The sequence below is a fragment of the Hemiscyllium ocellatum genome, chromosome 36 (genome assembly GCF_020745735.1).
Source record: "Hemiscyllium ocellatum isolate sHemOce1 chromosome 36, sHemOce1.pat.X.cur, whole genome shotgun sequence".
Classification (NCBI taxonomy): Eukaryota; Metazoa; Chordata; class Chondrichthyes; order Orectolobiformes; family Hemiscylliidae; genus Hemiscyllium; species Hemiscyllium ocellatum.
In genome coordinates this window covers 19,658,972-19,679,015 of record NC_083436.1, presented here as the reverse complement: position 1 = coordinate 19,679,015, position 20,044 = coordinate 19,658,972, and the positions used below count along the sequence as shown (strand labels likewise).

General features: G+C 38.5%; 1 protein-coding gene across 1 annotated transcript in view; it reads left to right on the top strand.

The window, feature by feature from the left end:
- naa15a (N-alpha-acetyltransferase 15, NatA auxiliary subunit a) overlaps nucleotides 1–17,613 on the top strand; it is a 98,494-nt gene extending 80,881 nt beyond the window's left edge. The window contains exons 17-20 of the mRNA XM_060851777.1: nucleotides 2,217–2,315; nucleotides 3,164–3,307; nucleotides 10,500–10,597; nucleotides 15,461–17,613. Coding sequence (XP_060707760.1) covers nucleotides 2,217–2,315; nucleotides 3,164–3,307; nucleotides 10,500–10,597; nucleotides 15,461–15,661 — 542 coding nt within the window. The 3' untranslated portion in view covers nucleotides 15,662–17,613. The remainder of the gene's footprint in view (nucleotides 1–2,216; nucleotides 2,316–3,163; nucleotides 3,308–10,499; nucleotides 10,598–15,460) is intronic.
- Nucleotides 17,614–20,044: the final 2,431 nt, after the last annotated feature.

Sequence of the window (20,044 nt, the reverse complement as noted above, 5' to 3'; positions counted from 1 at the left end):
TGCAAGCAAGACGCATGCAAAAGCCATATGAGTATCTTGAGGGATTAGAGATTCAAATATCAAGTTATGATAATATTGGCATGCCAGGAAAGGTGATGGAGGAATTTCTGAATTTGTGTTCAACAGAACCTCTTTGACCAGTATATTTTCAATCCACCAGGCACATGTATTTGATGCTTTGCAATCAGGTGATCCTTCTGGGGCAACAGTTGAATAAGAATAATGAATTATTCTCGAGGTTTAAATTTTCACTGGTCCGGTAGACTGAGAATTGGGAGTTAATAGATAAAGAAAAAGGCAGATGAAATGAATAAATACAACTTCTGTCTTCACTGTGTAAAAAAAAATTCCAATAATAGGGGATAGAAGGAAGGGAGAGAGGGAGCGTAATTGGCAAAAATAGATTTGTCCTTGTGTTGTAGACAGGATATACGTGGGCAATTTTCCACGTTGTCAGGTAGCTTCCGCTGCTGTACAAAGTTAGGGATATGCTAATTCTGGAACACAAGTACAGAGGAACCTTGATTATCCGGATATCGGATTATCCGAAGGAGGTCTCGATAGAAATATTACATCAAAGACGTGTTTCCAACAGTGACCGCGTATTTTGTTTACAACAATTAAACAGGCACTGTCTCCAAATGACTGACTGCCCACCCACCCTCTCTTTCCCTGGAATTTTAGAGGAGTGTAACCTAAAGCCTCCATACCCTGATAATCTCTCCAACATTGTCCTGTACAGGGTAAAGGTGGAACCTGTCAAAATGTTGCAGTAAAAAGTTGTGTGTGTGCGTGCGCTATTTGAAGACTTACCCACAAAGGGGGCAGCAGAGCAGCCTTGTTGGTGTCCAGATAGCTGCCTAGAGAGGAGGTGGGGGGGGATGCTGGATGGGTTTGGGAGGTGGTATTGGACTTAGTTTGGGGGTGGGGGGGGGGGCGGCAGCGGTGTTGGACTGGGCAGGGACTCATGCGTGGTGTTGCTGCGTTGTCTCCTGAATGTGGAGCAGACTTTTAAAAAAAACTCAGAGCCCTAGAGGAAAGGCGTTTAGTCGATTAACCGAATAATCGATTATCCGAATAAAATAGTGCCTGCCCATCCCATTTGGATAATCAAGGTTTCTCTGTATTTGGTACGTTTTTCAATGCACAGAGCCTTCCCGGTGTCCAGTACCTTCAACCATTTCTTGATATCATGTGGAATGAATGTCATCGGCTAAAAGCTGATACCATTGCTATTGGATACCTCGGGAAGGTTGTGATTGATCACACAATCAGCACTTCGGGCTGAAGATACCTGCAAATGCTTCAGACTTTTGAATTAAGTACAGATGCAGGAAAATTTCTTTGGGTCTTTGAGGGTCTGTTTAGACCACAACTAGTGTACTACACCCAGTCCTTTTCGCTTCACTCTCTCCTCTTTTTCTCTCTCCTCCCCACCGCCACCACCACTCTTCAGAATGATCGTGGGGTTCCTTGAGAACATGCAAAGATGACATGTGCGAATGATTCCATAGATTTTATTTGCACATGTAGGTTGGAAATATTTTGGAGTAAAGGAAACTAGACATTTGATAGAGGTGTGTAAGAATATGAAAGGTTTAGGTAAAATAGACATGACAATCTGTCCCCACTAACTGTTGGTACAGGGACTAACCAGCACAAATTTTGGGTTTTGGCTAAGAAATGTAGAGGAATTTGATGATGAATGTTTTAACAGAGCAAGTGTCCTGAGCTCTTGTCAGAAGAATAGTGGAAGTGGTGACAGTGAATTATTTCAAGACTAAATTGGATGGGTACTTGAGAGAAATAAATCACAGTGTATGAGAATAGAATAGGAGTATGGGACTGATTTAGATTGCTATATAGAGAGCAACATGGGCTTGATAAGCTGGCCCCATTCTGTGCACTTAGTATTTGGGCACTTGATTTACACTGACAGTTTACTGTAGTCCTGAGGCAGTATGACATTGGAGGTGTTTTCGTTGGCTGAGGATTTGAACGATAATCCTGACATCCATATTAGGCACTGTTCAACAAAAACAATGGCATTCCCAAGTGTCCTGATAAGTGAAACTTGGTTGATTGCCTACAGAATCACTGATACTGTACTTAAGAGAACAATCCATTAGCAGCAAATCCCAGTAAAGAACATGAAGCATAACATGTTTCTTTGTTTTTCTTTCTAACAGTGTGCCATTTTATCTCTTTTTCTGTAGAGAAATTCCTTCTGATGCTGCAGTCAGTCAAAAGAGCTTTTGCCATTGATCCTGACAACCCTTGGCTCCATGAGTGTTTGTTCCGGTTCTTCAAAGCTGGTATGGGTGAATCACTAGCCTACATTTTTTCATCACCAAACAAAATGTTAAGCATATTAATCAGTTAATGTCCTTTTAACTTGTTAGTTTATTTAAAAGTTTTTTTTATTTAACATGTGAAGTCAAGAAATTTCATTTGGTTAGAATTCTGTAGATTATTAAATGAGTATGCTGATTAACAAATGTTGTTAAAAGTTTGGCAATAAAAAAGCTCTTTGGTATATGTTCTCAAAGCCTAATATATGGAATTGTTTTTCTACTTTACGTCAAGTAAATTAATATAATATTAAGATATTATAGTACATTCATATTTGAAAGACAGTGATGCAACATTATTTCTCGCATGAGGAATTCCTCATTTAATTTCTGAAAGATAAATAGAGTTCAGATTCTTCTTGGGAAATATTTCTTTCAATTATCACATCGAATCCTGTTGAAACATTTTTGAGAATGCGGTTTGCTATCTGTTAGCTGGACACTTTTGAAAAGGTGTAGTGGTTGTTCCCAGGCTGTTTTACAAAGAAAGGCCTTTATTTCCTTTGCCAAGATAACAGTTTAGTAGAGGAAAAGGACATTTGTATTCTGATACTTTGAATTATATGTGGAGAATATTAGAACAATATCATTCTGAATTTACAATAAAATTTTCAATTAAGATCATCAATCCTGAAGTCACTAGTTGTTTGGCATCCATCCATGACCTTTTCCATATAGCATTTTGCCACATTGATTAACAGATTAAAGTGTGATTTTTAAAAAAAATAAATTGTTTTCTCATTCACATTAGTATAATGTTGAGAAGTATGCTTACTCATGTGATCAAACAAATTTTTCTTTTATTGTTACAGTATCGGAGAGTAAAAATGTGCCTGATGCTGTTCAAACAGTGCTGATGCAGCAAATGAGCAGGTTGTTTGGAGACACAAATCCAAAGAGTTTTAATGAGGCTTTCCTAAGCAAGCACTTGAACTCAATTCCACACAGGTTAGCTGGTAAGTGAAGGTAGTTTTATTATTGGATCTGCATAGTGTCGTTAACAGTATGATTTGTCATTCCTGTGCTTAATAGGATTTCAGCTGGAGAGGGAAATACTTCTGAAATGATTTGTGTGCTCATGTTGCATAAAATGAAAAGCAGATTCAAGCCATTGCAGTTGTAATATATGCAAAGTTCTATTCTTAACACTGCTGTCCTCTACAGCCTTAAATTGTTTATAAATATGGTGACTCCTGCTGGGAAGCAAATCTACTGATATCAGCAGTTCTGCTGTGCATGCATCCAAGTGCTATTTCTTGTACAGAAATAGACCTGATCCAGTCCTTGGCATCTTTGTAACTTGTACCACATCTTATGTTCTTATATGTATGCAAGGAAAGCCTCTGTCTCACCTCTCGCTTTCTTTTTCGGAGTTCATCAACACAAACTAATCCTAATGTTTCTAGTAGTTCCTCTGTTGAGATCAGCTAACTCACCAGAACATAAGTACAACCTGAGGTATTCTTGTTGCACTTTGTGCTGGTAATGGGCTTAGAGCTGTTAAACATTTCATTCCCACACATGAAGTCTGCATTCATTTTAGTCTGACATCACTTGTTCCTGCCTGTTTTTTTTAACTACAAAGCTGTTGTGCACCTATAAACTAAGTTCTTGTCTGTTTGCAGCTTCTACTAAATGGGCAATGTAATCAAAATTAGTCTTTCGCTGCAAAAAAAAAAGAGGCATGTAGTGGTTTTATTGCAGAAGTGGTTCATCTGAGCGTTTCTTTGAGGAAGCTCCACTAATGGAGTTTAAACCAGGTCGTCACTCCACATTTACTGCCAGCTATAAAAGGTAACAAACTGGAAATAATGAGACTGGAATTTAAAAAAAATGCTTCCAGTTTGTCCAGTGAAAGTTTCCAGGATTCCCATAAAGCACTCTAATCATAGAAATATTTAATCATCTTTTCATCATTTTTTATGAAGGAAAATGATGATTGAATAGGACCTTGCTCAAATTACTTGGGGAGAAATTGTACAAGGAATTCATAACTCAAGTTGTAGTTTTGCCTTGAATCTAAATAAAGTTGTGAAATTCTGTCCTTCCTATTCACATGGATTCTCTCATTTGACTTTATTTGCTTTCCTTCAAAATAAACAGGTAATTGGATATGCACTAATTCCAATATTAGCAATGTGTAATCTTAGTTTTTTTTAATCCTTGTGGTTGTGAAAGGTTTCGAACTTGTACTTGCTACTTCATTATAATGGATTAGATACTCAACTAATAGAGAATTATGAACTGAGCTGCTGTCATCCTATGATGCCCTGAAGTTCTTTCTGATAAATTTCTAAAATAGAATGCCAATGTTTCCTCAAAGTTGCGCAGCTTTGCAACAAACCACAATCTAGGCTACGTACAAGTCTGCCCCTTCTGATTATCATGGAAAACATTTAAAGGCAGCACACTAAAATATTACAAGGGGCATTACAAGGATGCTATTTCTTTATTATTAGATACATTTAAGGGTTAACTTTATGTATTTCAAACATTTACAAATCATGATGACAATGAGACTGAAACTCAAGGGCGTCTCCAATTAATTGGTATTCAAGTAGTATTGTTAATTATTATTTAACAGTCACTTACAAAGAAAGTAAATTGAATGGTTTCAGCACTCGTTACCAAATCGTATTAATCAGGAAAGTTTTCAAACAATGAATTAAGACTGTTAGTAAACTTCAAATCCTTGGCTTCGTTGTCCTCAGTCAAGATGATGTGGACAGGTTAGTGATGGTTGTATCCTAGTCCTGGCTGTTATATAGTAAACCAAAATCAAAGACATTGTTTATGATTCATGCACACATGCTGAAGGCATCAAAATTTGACCCTAAAAACATGTCTTGTCATTTTGGGTAATTAAAATATAATGATGTTACTGTCAAATAGTGGTTTAAACTTTGATGTAAGTGTGTACATTTATTTACAAATGCAGTTGTTTAGTTTTTTTTATTATACTCGTAAACTTAAGATCTGGATTCGTGATCTGAAGATGAACTTAAACCCAGTGTGGCAGTTGGGGGAATATATATTTAGACAAAATGTAAACTAAATTAAAAACCTATTATCAGTCATTTGTAATTATGAAACAACTGAATTGTTGTAAAAACCCAACTTATTCACTAATATCAAGTAGTGAAAGATTTTTTCCCATTCTTACTCTGTGATTCTCAACTAGACCAAACTCTCTGACTCCAGGTAAGCCACAATAGTTTTGGTTCTTAACTACCTTTTAGATTTGTGTGAAGAGCTAATCAAGTTTCTACAAAAAGATTGCAGCACCAATCAGCATCGACCAAGACACACCAAGCCCTATGAACCCTCCACAGTTGTCTTCATTAGCGTGTGGGGACTTGTGCCAAAATTGGGAGAGCTGCCCTCCTAACCAGCCAAGCAATAGACTAACATGGTTGCACTCAGTGAATCATGCCAGTGCTCCACCTTCCTCCATTATCATATTTGGCTCCATGCTACCCCATCAATAAGACACATCTGCCATAAGAGGTGGCACACAAATATAACATCAGAAGCGAGTGACTCTAAACATCCATATCATTGATTTTAGAATTAGGTTTAGTCAGGTTTTAACATTGGTTGTAGCCTCACCTGCTTCACTTTTGCATTGAACATCACTTAGAGTCATAGAGATGAACAGCATGGAAACAGACCCTTCGGTCCAACCCGTCCACACCGAACAGATATCCCAACCCAATCTAGTCCTACCTGCCAGCACCCAGCCCATATCCCTGCAAACCCTTCCTATTCATATACCCATCCAAATGCCTTTTAAATGTTGCAATTGTACCAGCCTCCACCACTTCCTCTGGCAGCTCATTCCATATATGTACCACCCTCCGTGTGAAAAAGTTGCCCCTTAGGTCTCTTTTATATCTTTCCCCTCTCACCCTAAACCTATACCCTCTAGTAATGGACTCCCCGACCCCATGCTTCTCAAGATTTTGTAAACCTCTATAAGGTCACCCCTCAGCCTCCGATGCCCCAGTCTATTCAGTCTCTCCCTGTAGCTCAGATCCTCCAACCCTGGCAACATCCTTGTAAATCTTTTCTGAACCCTTTCAAGTTTCACAACATCTTTCCGATAGGAAGGAGACCAGAATTGCACACAATAATCTAACCAATGTCCTGTACAGCCGCAACATGACCTCCCAACTCTTGTATTCAATACGCTGACCAATAAAGGAAAGCATACCAAACGCCGCCTTCACAATCCTATCTACTTTGATTCCACTTTCAAGGAGCTATAAAACAGAAAATTTCATCTGAATAGTAGTCTTACACATTTATCATTCAGAATGACACTGCAGCACCTTTGCTATCTGATTGCCAAGTACTCGAGGACATAGCTGCCAGGATAGATAAGAATAGATGGGCTGGGAGCAATCACAAGGCAAACAACCTACTTGAACTCATGCCCACTAATTCATCTGACAAAGATGTCTGTTTTGCACTGGTAGTAATGAGCACAACAGTCCTTATAAAGTTGACATCGTGTTGTCACACTTCTGTCACATTATATGACACATCCACTGCTAAATATTGGTTCAGAACAGATATAGCAACTCAAAAACGGGTATCTTTGAGTTGCCATGGACCACCAGCAGAATTGCATTCAACATTTACTTAAATCCTCAGACCTGGCCCATTGTACACTTTGGCATTGTCAATAAGCCAGAGTATAAATGGATTCAGTGAGAAGTTTAGGAGAGCACACCAGCCACAGCAATTAGTTATTTCTATGCAGGAGAAACTACAGTACAGAATTGCTTGCATACTACAAACACCATGTGATTGAGTTACACCAGTCGCTCTAGTCCTGCCATTTTGAGTGGTGAATGGTATCGGACAACAAAATAGCAAACCAAAGAAGAAGGATCCACGCCCATCTCATTCTTAAATGTGGAAAAGCCCAGGACATAAGTGCAAAATGCAAGGTTGAAGTCTCTGAATTATAGAGATGCAGGAAATATGAACAAGAGTATGCCATCCACCACATCAAGCCCTGCTCCACCATTCAGTATGACATGTCTGATCTTCTGTCTCAGTAGCGCATCTTTCCTCTCCCTGTACTCCTTAATGACTTTAGAATTCACAAATCTATCAGTTTTTTTCTTAAATATGTTCAGTGACTTAGCTTCATCCTCCTCTTCTGTCCATTCTCCCACACCCTGCAGCCAAACCACCCAAAGTGGATAATTTCACCGTTATTCACATTGAATGAGTAGGCAAATACAGTAAATCTTATCTACGTTGCTTTGAAACATCTGTACTTCCTCCTCACCACTAATAATGTCGTCTTAGTTTTGTATTGTCAAGGTTGGGCACATTACTTTAATTCCCTCATCCAAGTCATTGATTATATGTTGTGAATAGCTAGGGCCCATGCACTCTGGGGTATCGCACTACCTACCACCTTATAAGGATAATCCCAGCAATTACAGACCAGCCCTGTTAACTTTGGTGGGGAAGCTTCTAGAAACAAAAATTCAGGATAAGATTAGTATCGCATGGAAAATAGTGGGTTGACTCAGAAGAGTCGGCTTGGATTTTTAAAGGGGCAATGTTTCACTAATTTGCTTGAGTTTTTTTTTGAAGAGGTAACAGGGTCACTGAGGTTAACAATGTTCATGTGGTATACACGAATTTCACAATTGCACATGATACAGTGCCAGACATCAGAATTGAGGAAACTTATAAATGGAACAGTAACAATTTGAATACGCAGTTGTCTTGAGTGATAGGAAAATTGTAATGGTCAATGGATATCTTTCAGACTGGGGAAAGTTTGTAATGGAGTTCCTGAGTGGTTGGTATGAGGACTTTTGCTTGTTTTGATATATATTGATGATTTGGATCTTGGTGTGCAGGAGACAATTTCAAAGTTTGCAGATGACACAAACTTTGTTCATCTCAGTGCATAACTCTTCCAATGTGGAACTCCAAAAGGACATTGGAAAATCAGAGAAATGGGCCGATAAGGCTCCATGTAGAGAAGTGTGAGGTGAAGCACTTTGGTCGAAAGAACATTGAAAGATGATATAAGGAGTAAATTCTAAAGAGGATGCAGGACCTGTGTGGTAGATGTGCGCAGATCACTGGAGGTAGCAGGGGAGGTGGGAAGATCTGTAAAGTGTGTAGTGTCCTGGACTTAATAAAGGGGCACAGAGAACAAGGAAGTGAAGTTGAACTTGTACTAGGCATTTGTTAGACCTCACCTGGAGTATTGTATGGGTACACATTTAGTGTAGACTTTATTCCCACTTTCCATGACTCGTGAGGTTTACCGTGGATTTCAGTAACCCAAGAGCAGTTCGAACAATAGGATAGATCCAGTGTTCTTTTTTAAGCAAAGTACACTACAAAAAACAAACTGCAAAAATCTTACATGTACAGTGCTTATACTGTCATTTGAACCGTTTTTATGTGGATATGTTCAGAGATCAGACTCTCTCATCAGTTGACCTTGCCCCAGATATATAAACGTTTGAGAGCAAGCTGATTTCTACACTTAGCATACAAAGAAGTTGTGTATTTTACGTGAATTATCCAATCTCATTCATACCAATGTATTACCCTGAATTATCTGAAAATCCATAAGAGAACATGTGTACTGAGACAGGATTTGTTCCTGTTGTCAAATATGGGAGACAATAATGATGATATCACTGCATTGATAATCCAGAATGCCACCATGTCAGATGGTGAAATTTAAATTTAATAAGTTTTTAAAAGTCTGGAATTCAATGCTAACTTAAAGGCAACCATGTAGCCATTGCTAAATGTTCTTTACAAACCCATCTGGTTCATACAAAGTTTACAAGAGTGATTTTTGATAAGTTGGCAATTGTTGTATTATGTGGAGAAGTGTGCAGTTGTTTATTTTGGAAGGGACATCAGAAGTGCAGAGCATTATTTAAACAGAACATAACTGCAGGAAGCTGCAACGCAAAGGGAGTTGTGGGTACTTGTGCACAAAGCACAGAAAAAGTGTAGCGGGTAACCGGGAAGGCTAATGGAATGTCGGCCCTTTATTTCAGGGAGATTGGAGAATAAGAGAAGGGACGTCATACTGCAACTGTACCAGGTGCTGGTGAGACCACATCTGGATACCGTGAGCAGTTTTGGTAACCGTATTTAACAATATGCATCATTTCATTGGGAGGCAGTTCAGAGAACGTTCACTAGAATTATCTCCATAATATGAGGGTGGGGTGGGGGGGAAGATTGATTGATCTGTGAGCAAGATGAAACATGTTGGGATTGTACTCACTGGAATTTAGAAGAGTAAGAGGTGATGTCATTGACATATGTAGGATTCTTTAAAGGCTTGCCAGGGTAAATGCTGACAGGATGTTTCCTCTTGTGGGAGTGCCTAAGGACAGAGCGCATTGTCTCAGAATTAAGGAGCGCCAATTTTGTGTGGCTTACCTGGTGATCTTTAGCAGTCAGAATTTGTTTTGTGTAGAGGAATTTTTCACAAAGGAGAAGTCCGAATACATTATAGAAGCAGTAAGCTTGAATGACCAAATGTCAATTGTCAGACTATATTTAATATTGCAGGAAAAGTACGGTGGCTTAATGGTTAGCACTGCTGCCTCACAGTGCCAAGGGCCCAAATTCAGTTCGAGCCTTGGGTGACTGTGTGGAGCTTGCATATTATCCCTGTGTCTGCATGGGTTTCCTCCAGGTGCTCTGGTTTCCTCCTACAGTCCAAAGATGTGCAGGTTAGGGGAGTTGGCCATGATACATTGCCAATAGTATTCAGGGATGGGTGGATAGGTTACGAGTATTAGCCAGGGATAAACGAAGAGTAATAGGGGTAGGAAATGGGGTTGGGTAGGGTACTCTTAGGAGGGCCGGTGTGGACTTGTTGGGCCGAAGGACTTGTTTTCAAACCAAAGGGATTCTATTTGAAACCTAGTCATCAAGTAATCCCCTAAAATAGTGCACAGTAGCTTAGAGGTGGCTTGATTTCTTTTCAGGAAAACTTAATTGAATGTGCCTTAGTTACAGCTTTTGAAACCTTGCCAGAGAAAGTCAAGATTTTGGGATTTTATCCCTCCTTCCAAATTGCTTCAGTTATTCCTTTGCAGGAAGGTCTAAAACTTCTAATACTTTTTTTTACAGCTGCCAAAATGATGTACTACAATGATCCTTCCAGTCAAAAAAGGGCGGTGGAGTTAGCTACAGGACTTGATGAATTTCTAGACAAGAGAAGCATCCAGGTGAGCTTTATTGTTTGAGAAACAAATTCCCATTTTTCTCTCCTTGCAGGCCCCTCATACATGCTTCAGTCAGTGAAAAGAAATGGCCTGCTTTTAATCTGCAGTGACCGATGATTAAGGCTGCCCCACCCCTGGTTGCAGGATGCTTCATAATTGAGAGGTTAGCAAGGTGAGAAAAAGGGGCTGGGATAGAACACTGCTTTAGAGCTACCATATTCTGCTTCGTTTGGGATCATTGGTATATATTTGGTACTATATTTGAAATATTCAAACTTATTTGGCATATGTGACTGTCAGTTTGAAACGCATTGCGATAGATCTTTCTGCAAAAGATCCACTATATTATGAAAATCCACTTCTAGTGAGTTACTCTGTTTCTTCTGTATCAGTAAACAAGAAAATTCTACTTTTGTTGACCCAATGGGCTAAAATTGAAACTACAACTGCAAACAAGTAACGTCAAAACATATCCTTCAAGATCTACTTCATTGTGCTAAAATATTAAATAATCCTTTGATCCCACAACTCTCCTGTGAATAGTACTAAGCAGTGTTCAACAGTGTGTTAAGTGAAATTTAATTTTTGTGATCATTATTTGTAATTATTTGTGAAATGTCCTTGTGTAAACTGTCCATAAATATATAATCTGTATATGTTTATGTAATTGTATCTGTTTTTCAGTAGAATTTCATCACATTGGTCTTTATTTTTGTGAAGGGTAATATAATGCCTGTGAGGCAAAGGGAGAACAGTATACAGTAAAAGAAATAGGGAGTTTACAGATAAGACTGTTACATTGTAATTCTCGTAGATTTATTCTTTCAGACACATTCAAGTACACAGAAGTAAACTGTAAGTTAACAGAACTATTTCAGGATCATTGCTGTTACCTTTGCTTGCCTAGCTAATGATAAGACATACAGGGTAAAGGGTTAGGGTAGGTAAAAACAGTAACTGGCATAAAAACTAAAATGAAGATCTCATTGATGCATTTAGGTACTTGGCTTTAAATGGAATAATGGAACTTTTAAACTTTGTAAAATTTTAAACTTCAGAGAGCAGGTGGCTTATGTCAAATTCAGGCAGCTGTGATGTGGTGAAGGTCAACAATAAGCAATTTTTGGGGCTACTCTGTGTTTCATTCAAGTCAAAGTCCATTGTATGTATTATACCTCCTAAGTGATAGGCGCAGGGATTAGGCAGTTCAGCCCCTCAACCTGCTCCGCTCTTCAATATGATCATGGCTGATCTCATCTTGTCCTCAACTCTCTTTTACTTACCCGCTCCCCATAATCTTTCAACCCATTGCTAATTAAAAGTACACTCATCTCCTCCTCAAATTTACTCAATGTCTCTGCATCCATTCCACTCTGGGGTAGTGAATTCCACAGATTCACGACCCTTTGAGGTAAGTAATTTCTCTGCTTTAAATCTATTAACCCTTACCTTAAACTATAACCTTTCTATCCAGCTTGCTCCACAAGAAGAAACATAATTTCTATGTCTACATCGTCAATCCCTTTAACATCTATGTATCTCAATTAGATCTCCTTTCATTCTTCTAAACGCTATAGAGTATGAACATAAACTGCTCAATCTTTCCTCATAAGTCAAACCCCATATCCATTGAATCTGCTCTGAATTGCCTTCAGTGCAACTTCATCCCTTCTCAAGTATAGAGACCAAAACTATACACAGTACTTCAGGTGTAAACTTACTAATGCCTTGTGCAGTTGCAATATTTCCCTGCTTTTTAACTCTTCCTTTATCAATGAATGCTAAAACTCAATTTGCTTTCCAATTTACTTGCTGTACCTGCATACTAGCTGTCTGTGATTCATGTTCAAGAACAGATTCATGCACAGATCCCTCAGCACTGAAGCATTATAAAGTATGCCTTTGTTTAGATAATAACACACCTTCCTACTCTTCAGATTAAAGTGAAGACATACTTATCCATGTTCAATGCCATCAGCCAGAGTTTGTCCCATTCACCCAACCTCCATATCGATTTGTAAATTTCTTATTTCTTTTTTACAACTTATTTCCCACCTATTTTAGAGGTATCTGCAAATTTGGGAATAGTAGCTTTTATCCTTGCATCCAAGTTATTAATATAGATTGTAAGTACTTGGGGCCCGAGGAACTGAACCTTATGATACCTCACTAACATTATTGTGTAGCAGATTACCGTTACTGCTTACAAGTATGACTACAATTTAGTCAAGAAATGCATGGTTCGGTGATAGTTAAGATTTCACTAGTTAGTATGCAGCTGAGTATTGTTCAGTTCTGGAGTATCTTAGTTAAGCTACGAGTCTTATCAATCAAGAAGGTTCTAAGATTTGATCACTCATCAGTGTCATAGAGATGTACAGCACTGAAACAGGCCCTTCAGTCCAACTTGTCCACACCGACCAGATATTCTAAATTAATGTACAAAGTTAAAAATCACAGCACCAGGTTATAGTCCAACAGGCTTAATTGGAAGCACTAGCTTTTGGAGCGCCACTCCTTCATTATATAGCATTATAAATTTTGCGATAAAATTGCTACACAAAATTTTTGCTATAAATCCTGTGCTTTACACTTGTGTCCTTCACAAGCAGGTAATGAAGGAGTGGCGTTTCGAAAGCTAGTTCTTCCAATTTAACCTGTTGGACTACAACCTGGTGTTGTGTGATTTTTAACTTTGTACATTCCAGTCCAACACTGGCATCTCCAAATCATAAATTAATGTAGTCACCTTTACCAGCTTTTGGACCATATCCCTCCAAACCCTTCCTGTTCATATACCCATTCAGGTCCCTTTTAAATGTTGTAATTGTACCAGCCGGCACCACCACCTCTAGCAACTCATTCCACACATGCACCATCTTCTTTTTAAATGCCCCTTTTAAATCTTTCCCCCCTCAACTTAAGCCTATGCTGTCTAGTTTTCGACTCACTGTTTCTGGGGAAGAGACCTTGGCGATTCACCTTATCCATGCTCCTTAAAATCTTATAAACTATTAATGATGCTGAAGTTAAAAAGGCAGAAAATTAAAGTCTGTATACTAAATTATGTGTAAGCTCTGTTAAAGCATCAGGAATAGAGTTGCATGCTGCTATTAATGTTTACATGAAACACTGTTATGAGTGCAGTGATATGAGTCTGGCTTTCAAAACATGGATTAGCAGGAGTGCTTTCGGAAAAGCTGTATACAAGATAAAAAAGGAGAATTTTCTTTTTATTAGTTAATTTATGATTAGATTGGATTACTTGCAGATTATTTCGGCCCAACAAGTCCACACCGATCCTCCAAAGAGCAACCCACCCAGAACCATTCTCCTACATTTACCCCTTCACCTGACACTATGGGCAATTTAGCATGGCCAATTCACCTAACATGCACATTTTTGGACTGTGGGAGGAAACCAGAGCTCCTAGAGGAAACCCACGCAGACACAGGGAGAATGTGCAAACTCCACACAGACAGTTGCCTGAGATGGGAATTGAACCCAGGTATCTGGCACTGTGAGGCAGCAGTGCTAACCACTGTGCCACCATGCCACCCATATATGAATAGAAATAGATTAGTGGGATAAGGATTTCTAAACTATTTCACCAACATTTGATTGCCACTTTACAATTGTGCAGGAGGACTTGAGATAAATGAATATTACTTAGGCCAAAATGAATGTGCTCAGTCAAGTCTCTCAGTGAATTAGTTTTCTGGACTGTTAAATCTCTTTCAGTCCACAAGTCTACTTGGCTGAGAGAGATTTACCCAGCTTCCCCTATCTGTTTTCACAAACACATGTTGTGATAGTGACTGTTGTGAAAATTCTTGCATAATCTAATGCAAAGCCCAAAGATGCAGGATATGTGCTGATAAGAGAGATGGAGTCTATTAATTTTAGCAGAAAATTATTTCTAATAGGTTTAGCAGTAAAGAGCAGCCTAAACACTGGCAATTCAATGCTCATTTTTACCACTGAAGTCAGCTGTAATACAGAGCTGTAAACACTCATGTCAGGTGTTATCAGATATCCTTTTGTTTGAGAGTTACGTTAGTGACTTACGGTTTCTTTTGCAAATGGTCAAATGATTCCCATTTTCTTAGTGAAGCTGAAGTTTGACCTTGGGGGAGCAGGGGGAAATAGCCCTCAGTAATTTCATAATTCCCTGGAATCTATCATCCGTATGGTAAAATGCCAGCTTTTCAATGAAAAGTACAATCAGCAATTTTGACAGTTAGATCTAGCTTTAGTAATTGTAGCTGAAATCTTCTGAAGAGTTTTTAATTTTCTCTGTGGGATCCACAAAATCATTTCTTAGTTATATAGACTGTTTTCCCTACTTCTAAATGGCTCCCCCTAGTTAGATGCATGGCCTGTGTTTCATGTCATCTAAATTTGGTTTATCTGTTATTAAGGACTTGCTGTAACCTAAAATTTCATGTAGACCAAGGGAAAAACCATAGATTGCCCAGTGAGAAGCTCCTTTGTGAACCAGTCATTTGCCATGCATTTCTTGGGTTTATAATGAACATGTAGTAAAGATCATTTCACTTTGCAGGCTGACCGCAGTTATGACTTCCACATGGTAGAGATGTCTATGTCTGCCTTACGTACAATATGCTACAAAATGTACTTTTCTCATAAGGGGATATTTCCATTTATAACCACATTTAGTAGCTCCATGTTTAAAATGGTTTTAGGAGCTAATTCTGTGGTCTTGATTAAATGTATATTTTATGAAGATACTTTTAATTATTTCTTGATACTGTAGAACCACAGGTCTATCAACACTTGGTCTAATGTGCAAACAGGGTAGTTATAATTCTTAGTTTGACAAAACTGATTTTTTTCAAAATTCAGATATGTATGAAGGTGTTGGACGCTGTACGGGATGGTAGTCTGGGAGTCTGTAAAGAAACAGCTGAAACCTACAGAGCACAGTGTCACAAGATTTTTCCCTATGCTCTTGCATTCATGCCTCCTGGATACGAAGATGATGCAAAGATCACAGTAAATGGAGATAGTGCTACCGAACCTGAAGAACTGGCCAATGAGATCTGAATGAAGATGGTGCCTGAAGTGAACACATTTTTGTTGCACACCTCTGATGTCAGTTCCCCCACTCTTATCCACAGGATCTGTAAATATATGTCAGGGTTTCATAAATGCTTACAGAGCATAGACTTTCAGAATTGAAGGTCTTTTTTTTTATCCTGCTGACTTCAAAAATATTATCTGAAATTTTGGAGGCAACTTCTGTACCATGTGTTTGTGAACCCCCTGTGAGTGAGAGGTTGACATCAATTGAATGCACTCAACACCCTTCTTGCAATTGGCTTTCCGGGTTTTTAATGTAATTTCTAAAGAATATTGAGAGCTATTTAAAAAGTTGGGTGTGACACAAAAATGTTGTTTAATCATTACTGTCTTGAGATTGTGATGGTCAGCAGTATGCTGCCCTAGCACTGGATCCTCTAAGCACAAACTTTGTCAGGGTGGCAGTGTCTGACAGAAAATGAATGGAAACTACATGCAGACCACACGAAAAACCTTATGTATATTGTGATGTACAGATTAATGTACCCAGTTTAAAAAAAAGTGTTAAAGAGGGATAGAGGTATTTGGAACTGAAGATGGGAGAAAGAAGGGAGAGGAAAAAAATTAGGGCATGTACTGACATCATTTCTAAATTCTTTGGAATTTTCTAATAAACACATAAGTTAAGTACATCTGGAAATCACCAGCTGCATTACTGAACAGTTCTGAGTCTGTGTTTCCATATTGCTGCTTATTGACGACCTAAAGTAGTACATTTAGGTAGTCAGCGAACAGTTATTACTTTATTTTTAAATCCTGAAAGTTTGCGTGACCTAGGAAGTGTTTTGATAGATTAACTTGGTTCATGATCTAATTTCAAAGATTGAACTTAGACTCAGGACTGGTTTGTTAATGCAGATGCAGGTTCTCATCAGTAACTACCTGACACAGATTATGTAGAAAATTATACATTGATCATTTGAATACTGGTTTTTCCCTCCATGCAATGTCAATTATAGTACTTGAAGCCCAACATTTCTAAAGATACTTATTGCTCTGCAGTTTTACTCATGCCCCGAACTTTGTATGTTTTTAAAAGGGGCCCAGAATTTTTGGGAAAAAAAAAGGATTTGCTTCTTTATTTCTGCAGTTACACTTAATTCCCATCGTTCTGAAATGCAAAAGGTACCAAATATACAATGCAATAAACAGTTTTTTTGAAAATTGTTCCAACTGGGGTATTTATTAACATGGTTTTTATTTGAGATTTCAGTTTCCAGGAGGTTTATTTAAAAATTATGTGCCCCAGCATTTTGATTCTAAAGCACTGTCTGTTACTTATGAAGAAAGTGTGATTTGATCCATTTATTTGATTTTAATTGTATACAACTTGTTTGTATTTCGTCTGTCCTAATCCCAACTGGTATCTAAACGTACATTTCAGAGAAGTTGAATCCAAGGTTGTGAATTCTTATGTTACTGACTTAACATTTTGGCTACACAAACCAAGTAAAATGACTGCACAATGTTCCATTTTAATGTTGCAGCGCGTTTGTGTGTTTTTTCCTGACCACTTTTGAAGCCGTTCAAGTTGGAGGCTGAAAGTACTATCTACATCTATCCAAATAATACAGCTGTGGGTCTGTTGACAGAGTTTCCTAGGTTGATATGAATGATGGACTGCCTCACTGGTTCACAAGCTAGGATTATTAGTGGGTCCACATCAATACGATTGCTTTGACCCTGAACTTGTTAGGATTTGATTTTGATCACAGGTTTTTTGTGTTCATGTCTTAAACCATTTCAGCACTGAGCCTTGTGTAGGGTTTTATTTTTCATTGTCTGAGATCCATCCAGCACACAGGATACTGGCACAGCAAATGAAATGTAAAATTTTACATTTGTTTATGTGGTTAGTTCCATTTTAACCACAATGGTTGTATTCAGCATCTAATAAACTGGTAGTGTTTGTGTCATGTTTGTCATAAGTCTCAATGTTAGAAACCACACTCTGTGCATTTAACTGCATTCACTGTGTTGCAAGTGGGAATCCTTTATGTTAGAAGGCTTTGTTTTCTTTGGAAAATGTGGGTGTGCCTATTTCCACACACAGAGAATGGATCAAATAACAAGCATGTTGAAGTATTATAAGTGATCTGTTTCGTCACTACAACTGTAATTGGTAGGGTGAAAGCAGAAATGATAGGTTTCTCTCATTATCCACTCACTGTAGGTTCAGATTAGCCCGCTGAACAGGCATATGTCTTACCGGGGAGACCCAAAGCCATGTTAATCTTGGGTGAGGAAATAAATCGAGCTTCTGGCCTGGTAGAAAACATTTAATTTTTGCTTTGACAAGGTCATTCTTCCTGTCTCTAGTTATTCAACAAACAATATGTCTAAATTCTTTGCATTTTAGTGTTTCTGTCAAACGTTTAAAAAAAAAAGCTATATTGTATGCTGTAAGATCAGAGTACAATGCATTTTTTTTTAGCGTTCACCAGCTTGGTGAGTCTCATTCCAGCTGCTAAGACTACAATATCCAGAACACTCCTCATTTAGCAATTTCAAGCTGCCACGAATAAAATACGGTGAAATTGGAGAGGTGTCTGATGACTGCAGTAGACACAATGTTTCTTAAATGCTTTTTGACAGTTTACTAGAAAACTAATTCCAGGGTTTTTCAGTCCCCCCCAAACCCACAAAGTTTGCCCTAGAATTTGCAACAGCGTTTGATTAATGGGAGAGAGGAAACATCTGTCTAGAAATTATATTAAAAAGTACTTGGTATAAATTTTGATTATGCAGAAATGTTATGGCTGTATTTGAAGATACAGTAAGCTATATTTTAGATTATTTTAACTAAACTATATTAGTCAAGATAATAATAAAGCTGAATTTGTAAAGATACGTAAATACAAGCTGAATATTTGATATTGGTGTTGTTGTGGTTCTGTTCGCTGAGCTGGGAATTTGTGTTGCAAACATTTCCTCCCCTGTCTAGGTGACATCCTCAGTGCTTGGGAGCCTCCTGTGAAGAGCTTTTATAGTGGCTTGTCTCTGCCGCTTCCGGTTGTCAGTTCTAGCTATCCGCTGTAGTGGCCAGTATGTTGGGTCCAGGTCGATGTGTTTGTTGATAGAATCTGTGGATGTGTGCCATGCCTCTAGGAATTCCCTGGCTGTTCTCTGTTTGGCTTGCCCTATAATAGTAGTGTTGTCCCAGTCAAATTCATGTTGCTTGTCATCTGCGTGTGTGGCTCCTTAGTAGATTCTATCAACAAACACATCGACCTGGACCCAACATACCGGCCACTGCAGCGGACAGCTAGAACTGACAACCGGAAGCGGCAGAGACAAGCCACTATAAATGTCGGAGGAAACATCGCAGAAGTGCTTCACAGGAAGCTCCCAAGCACTGAGGATGTCACCTAGACAGGGGACGAAATGTTTGCAACACAAATTCACCAGCTCAGCGAACAGAACCATAATAACGAGCACCCGAGCTACAAATCTTCTCCCAAACTTTGAATTTGATATTGGCTTTCTGTAATTGGAGTCTCATCTTTGGATTAACCGTTATTCCACTGATGAACTATATGAGCCAGAACATTTCTCTGTCCAGTTTGAAATTTTACCTCAAGATTTAATTATATAGGAAATAATAGTTCACCAGAAATGTTAACTTAATGCATTATTCACTAAAAATGTACAGAACAAAATACCATGCCTGTGCAAAGTCAAATAAACCGTGGACTATCCTCATTGCAGGCAGCATCTGTGCTGAGAAAGTTACCACTTCAGCCTTTCCAGATCTGAAAATACTAGTGCAAAAGGTTTTAAATAAGTTGAGAATGTGTGTGTGTGTGTGTGTGTGTGTGTGTGTGTGTGGGGTGGGGGGGAGGATGATAACGTTTATGATGAAGGGCAGAGGGAGAAGTTACCATTTCAGTTTAGTTTCCTTTACAACTGGAATATAGCAGTTTGAGCAAGTGGAATTGGGAAATGCCAAAAGAGAGTCTGTGATTGGATGGAAGGTAGGAGAGATTAACCGAGGAAAAAGTAGTGGTAATGTGATAAATAATGGGTGGGTCTGGAGGACCAATCAATGCGAACAGCAGAATCATTATCTTTTAACCCTCTGCCTGCTTAAACCTACCAATTATATTTAGTAATGTATTTGAGTTTTAACAAAAGATCATAATTTTGGAATAAGGGATTGCATGTTTAAAGCAGATGTGGAGGAATTTCTCCTGATGGTAGTGAAACTGCAATATTCTTTACTGTAGTGGGCTGCTGAGATAGACATTATTTATCAAGGAATCTAGGGTTTGGGGAGAAAGGAGAGAAGTTGAGGATAAGCAGATTATCAACTATTATCCTCTCCACAAAAGCCACTTTTTAAAGTTT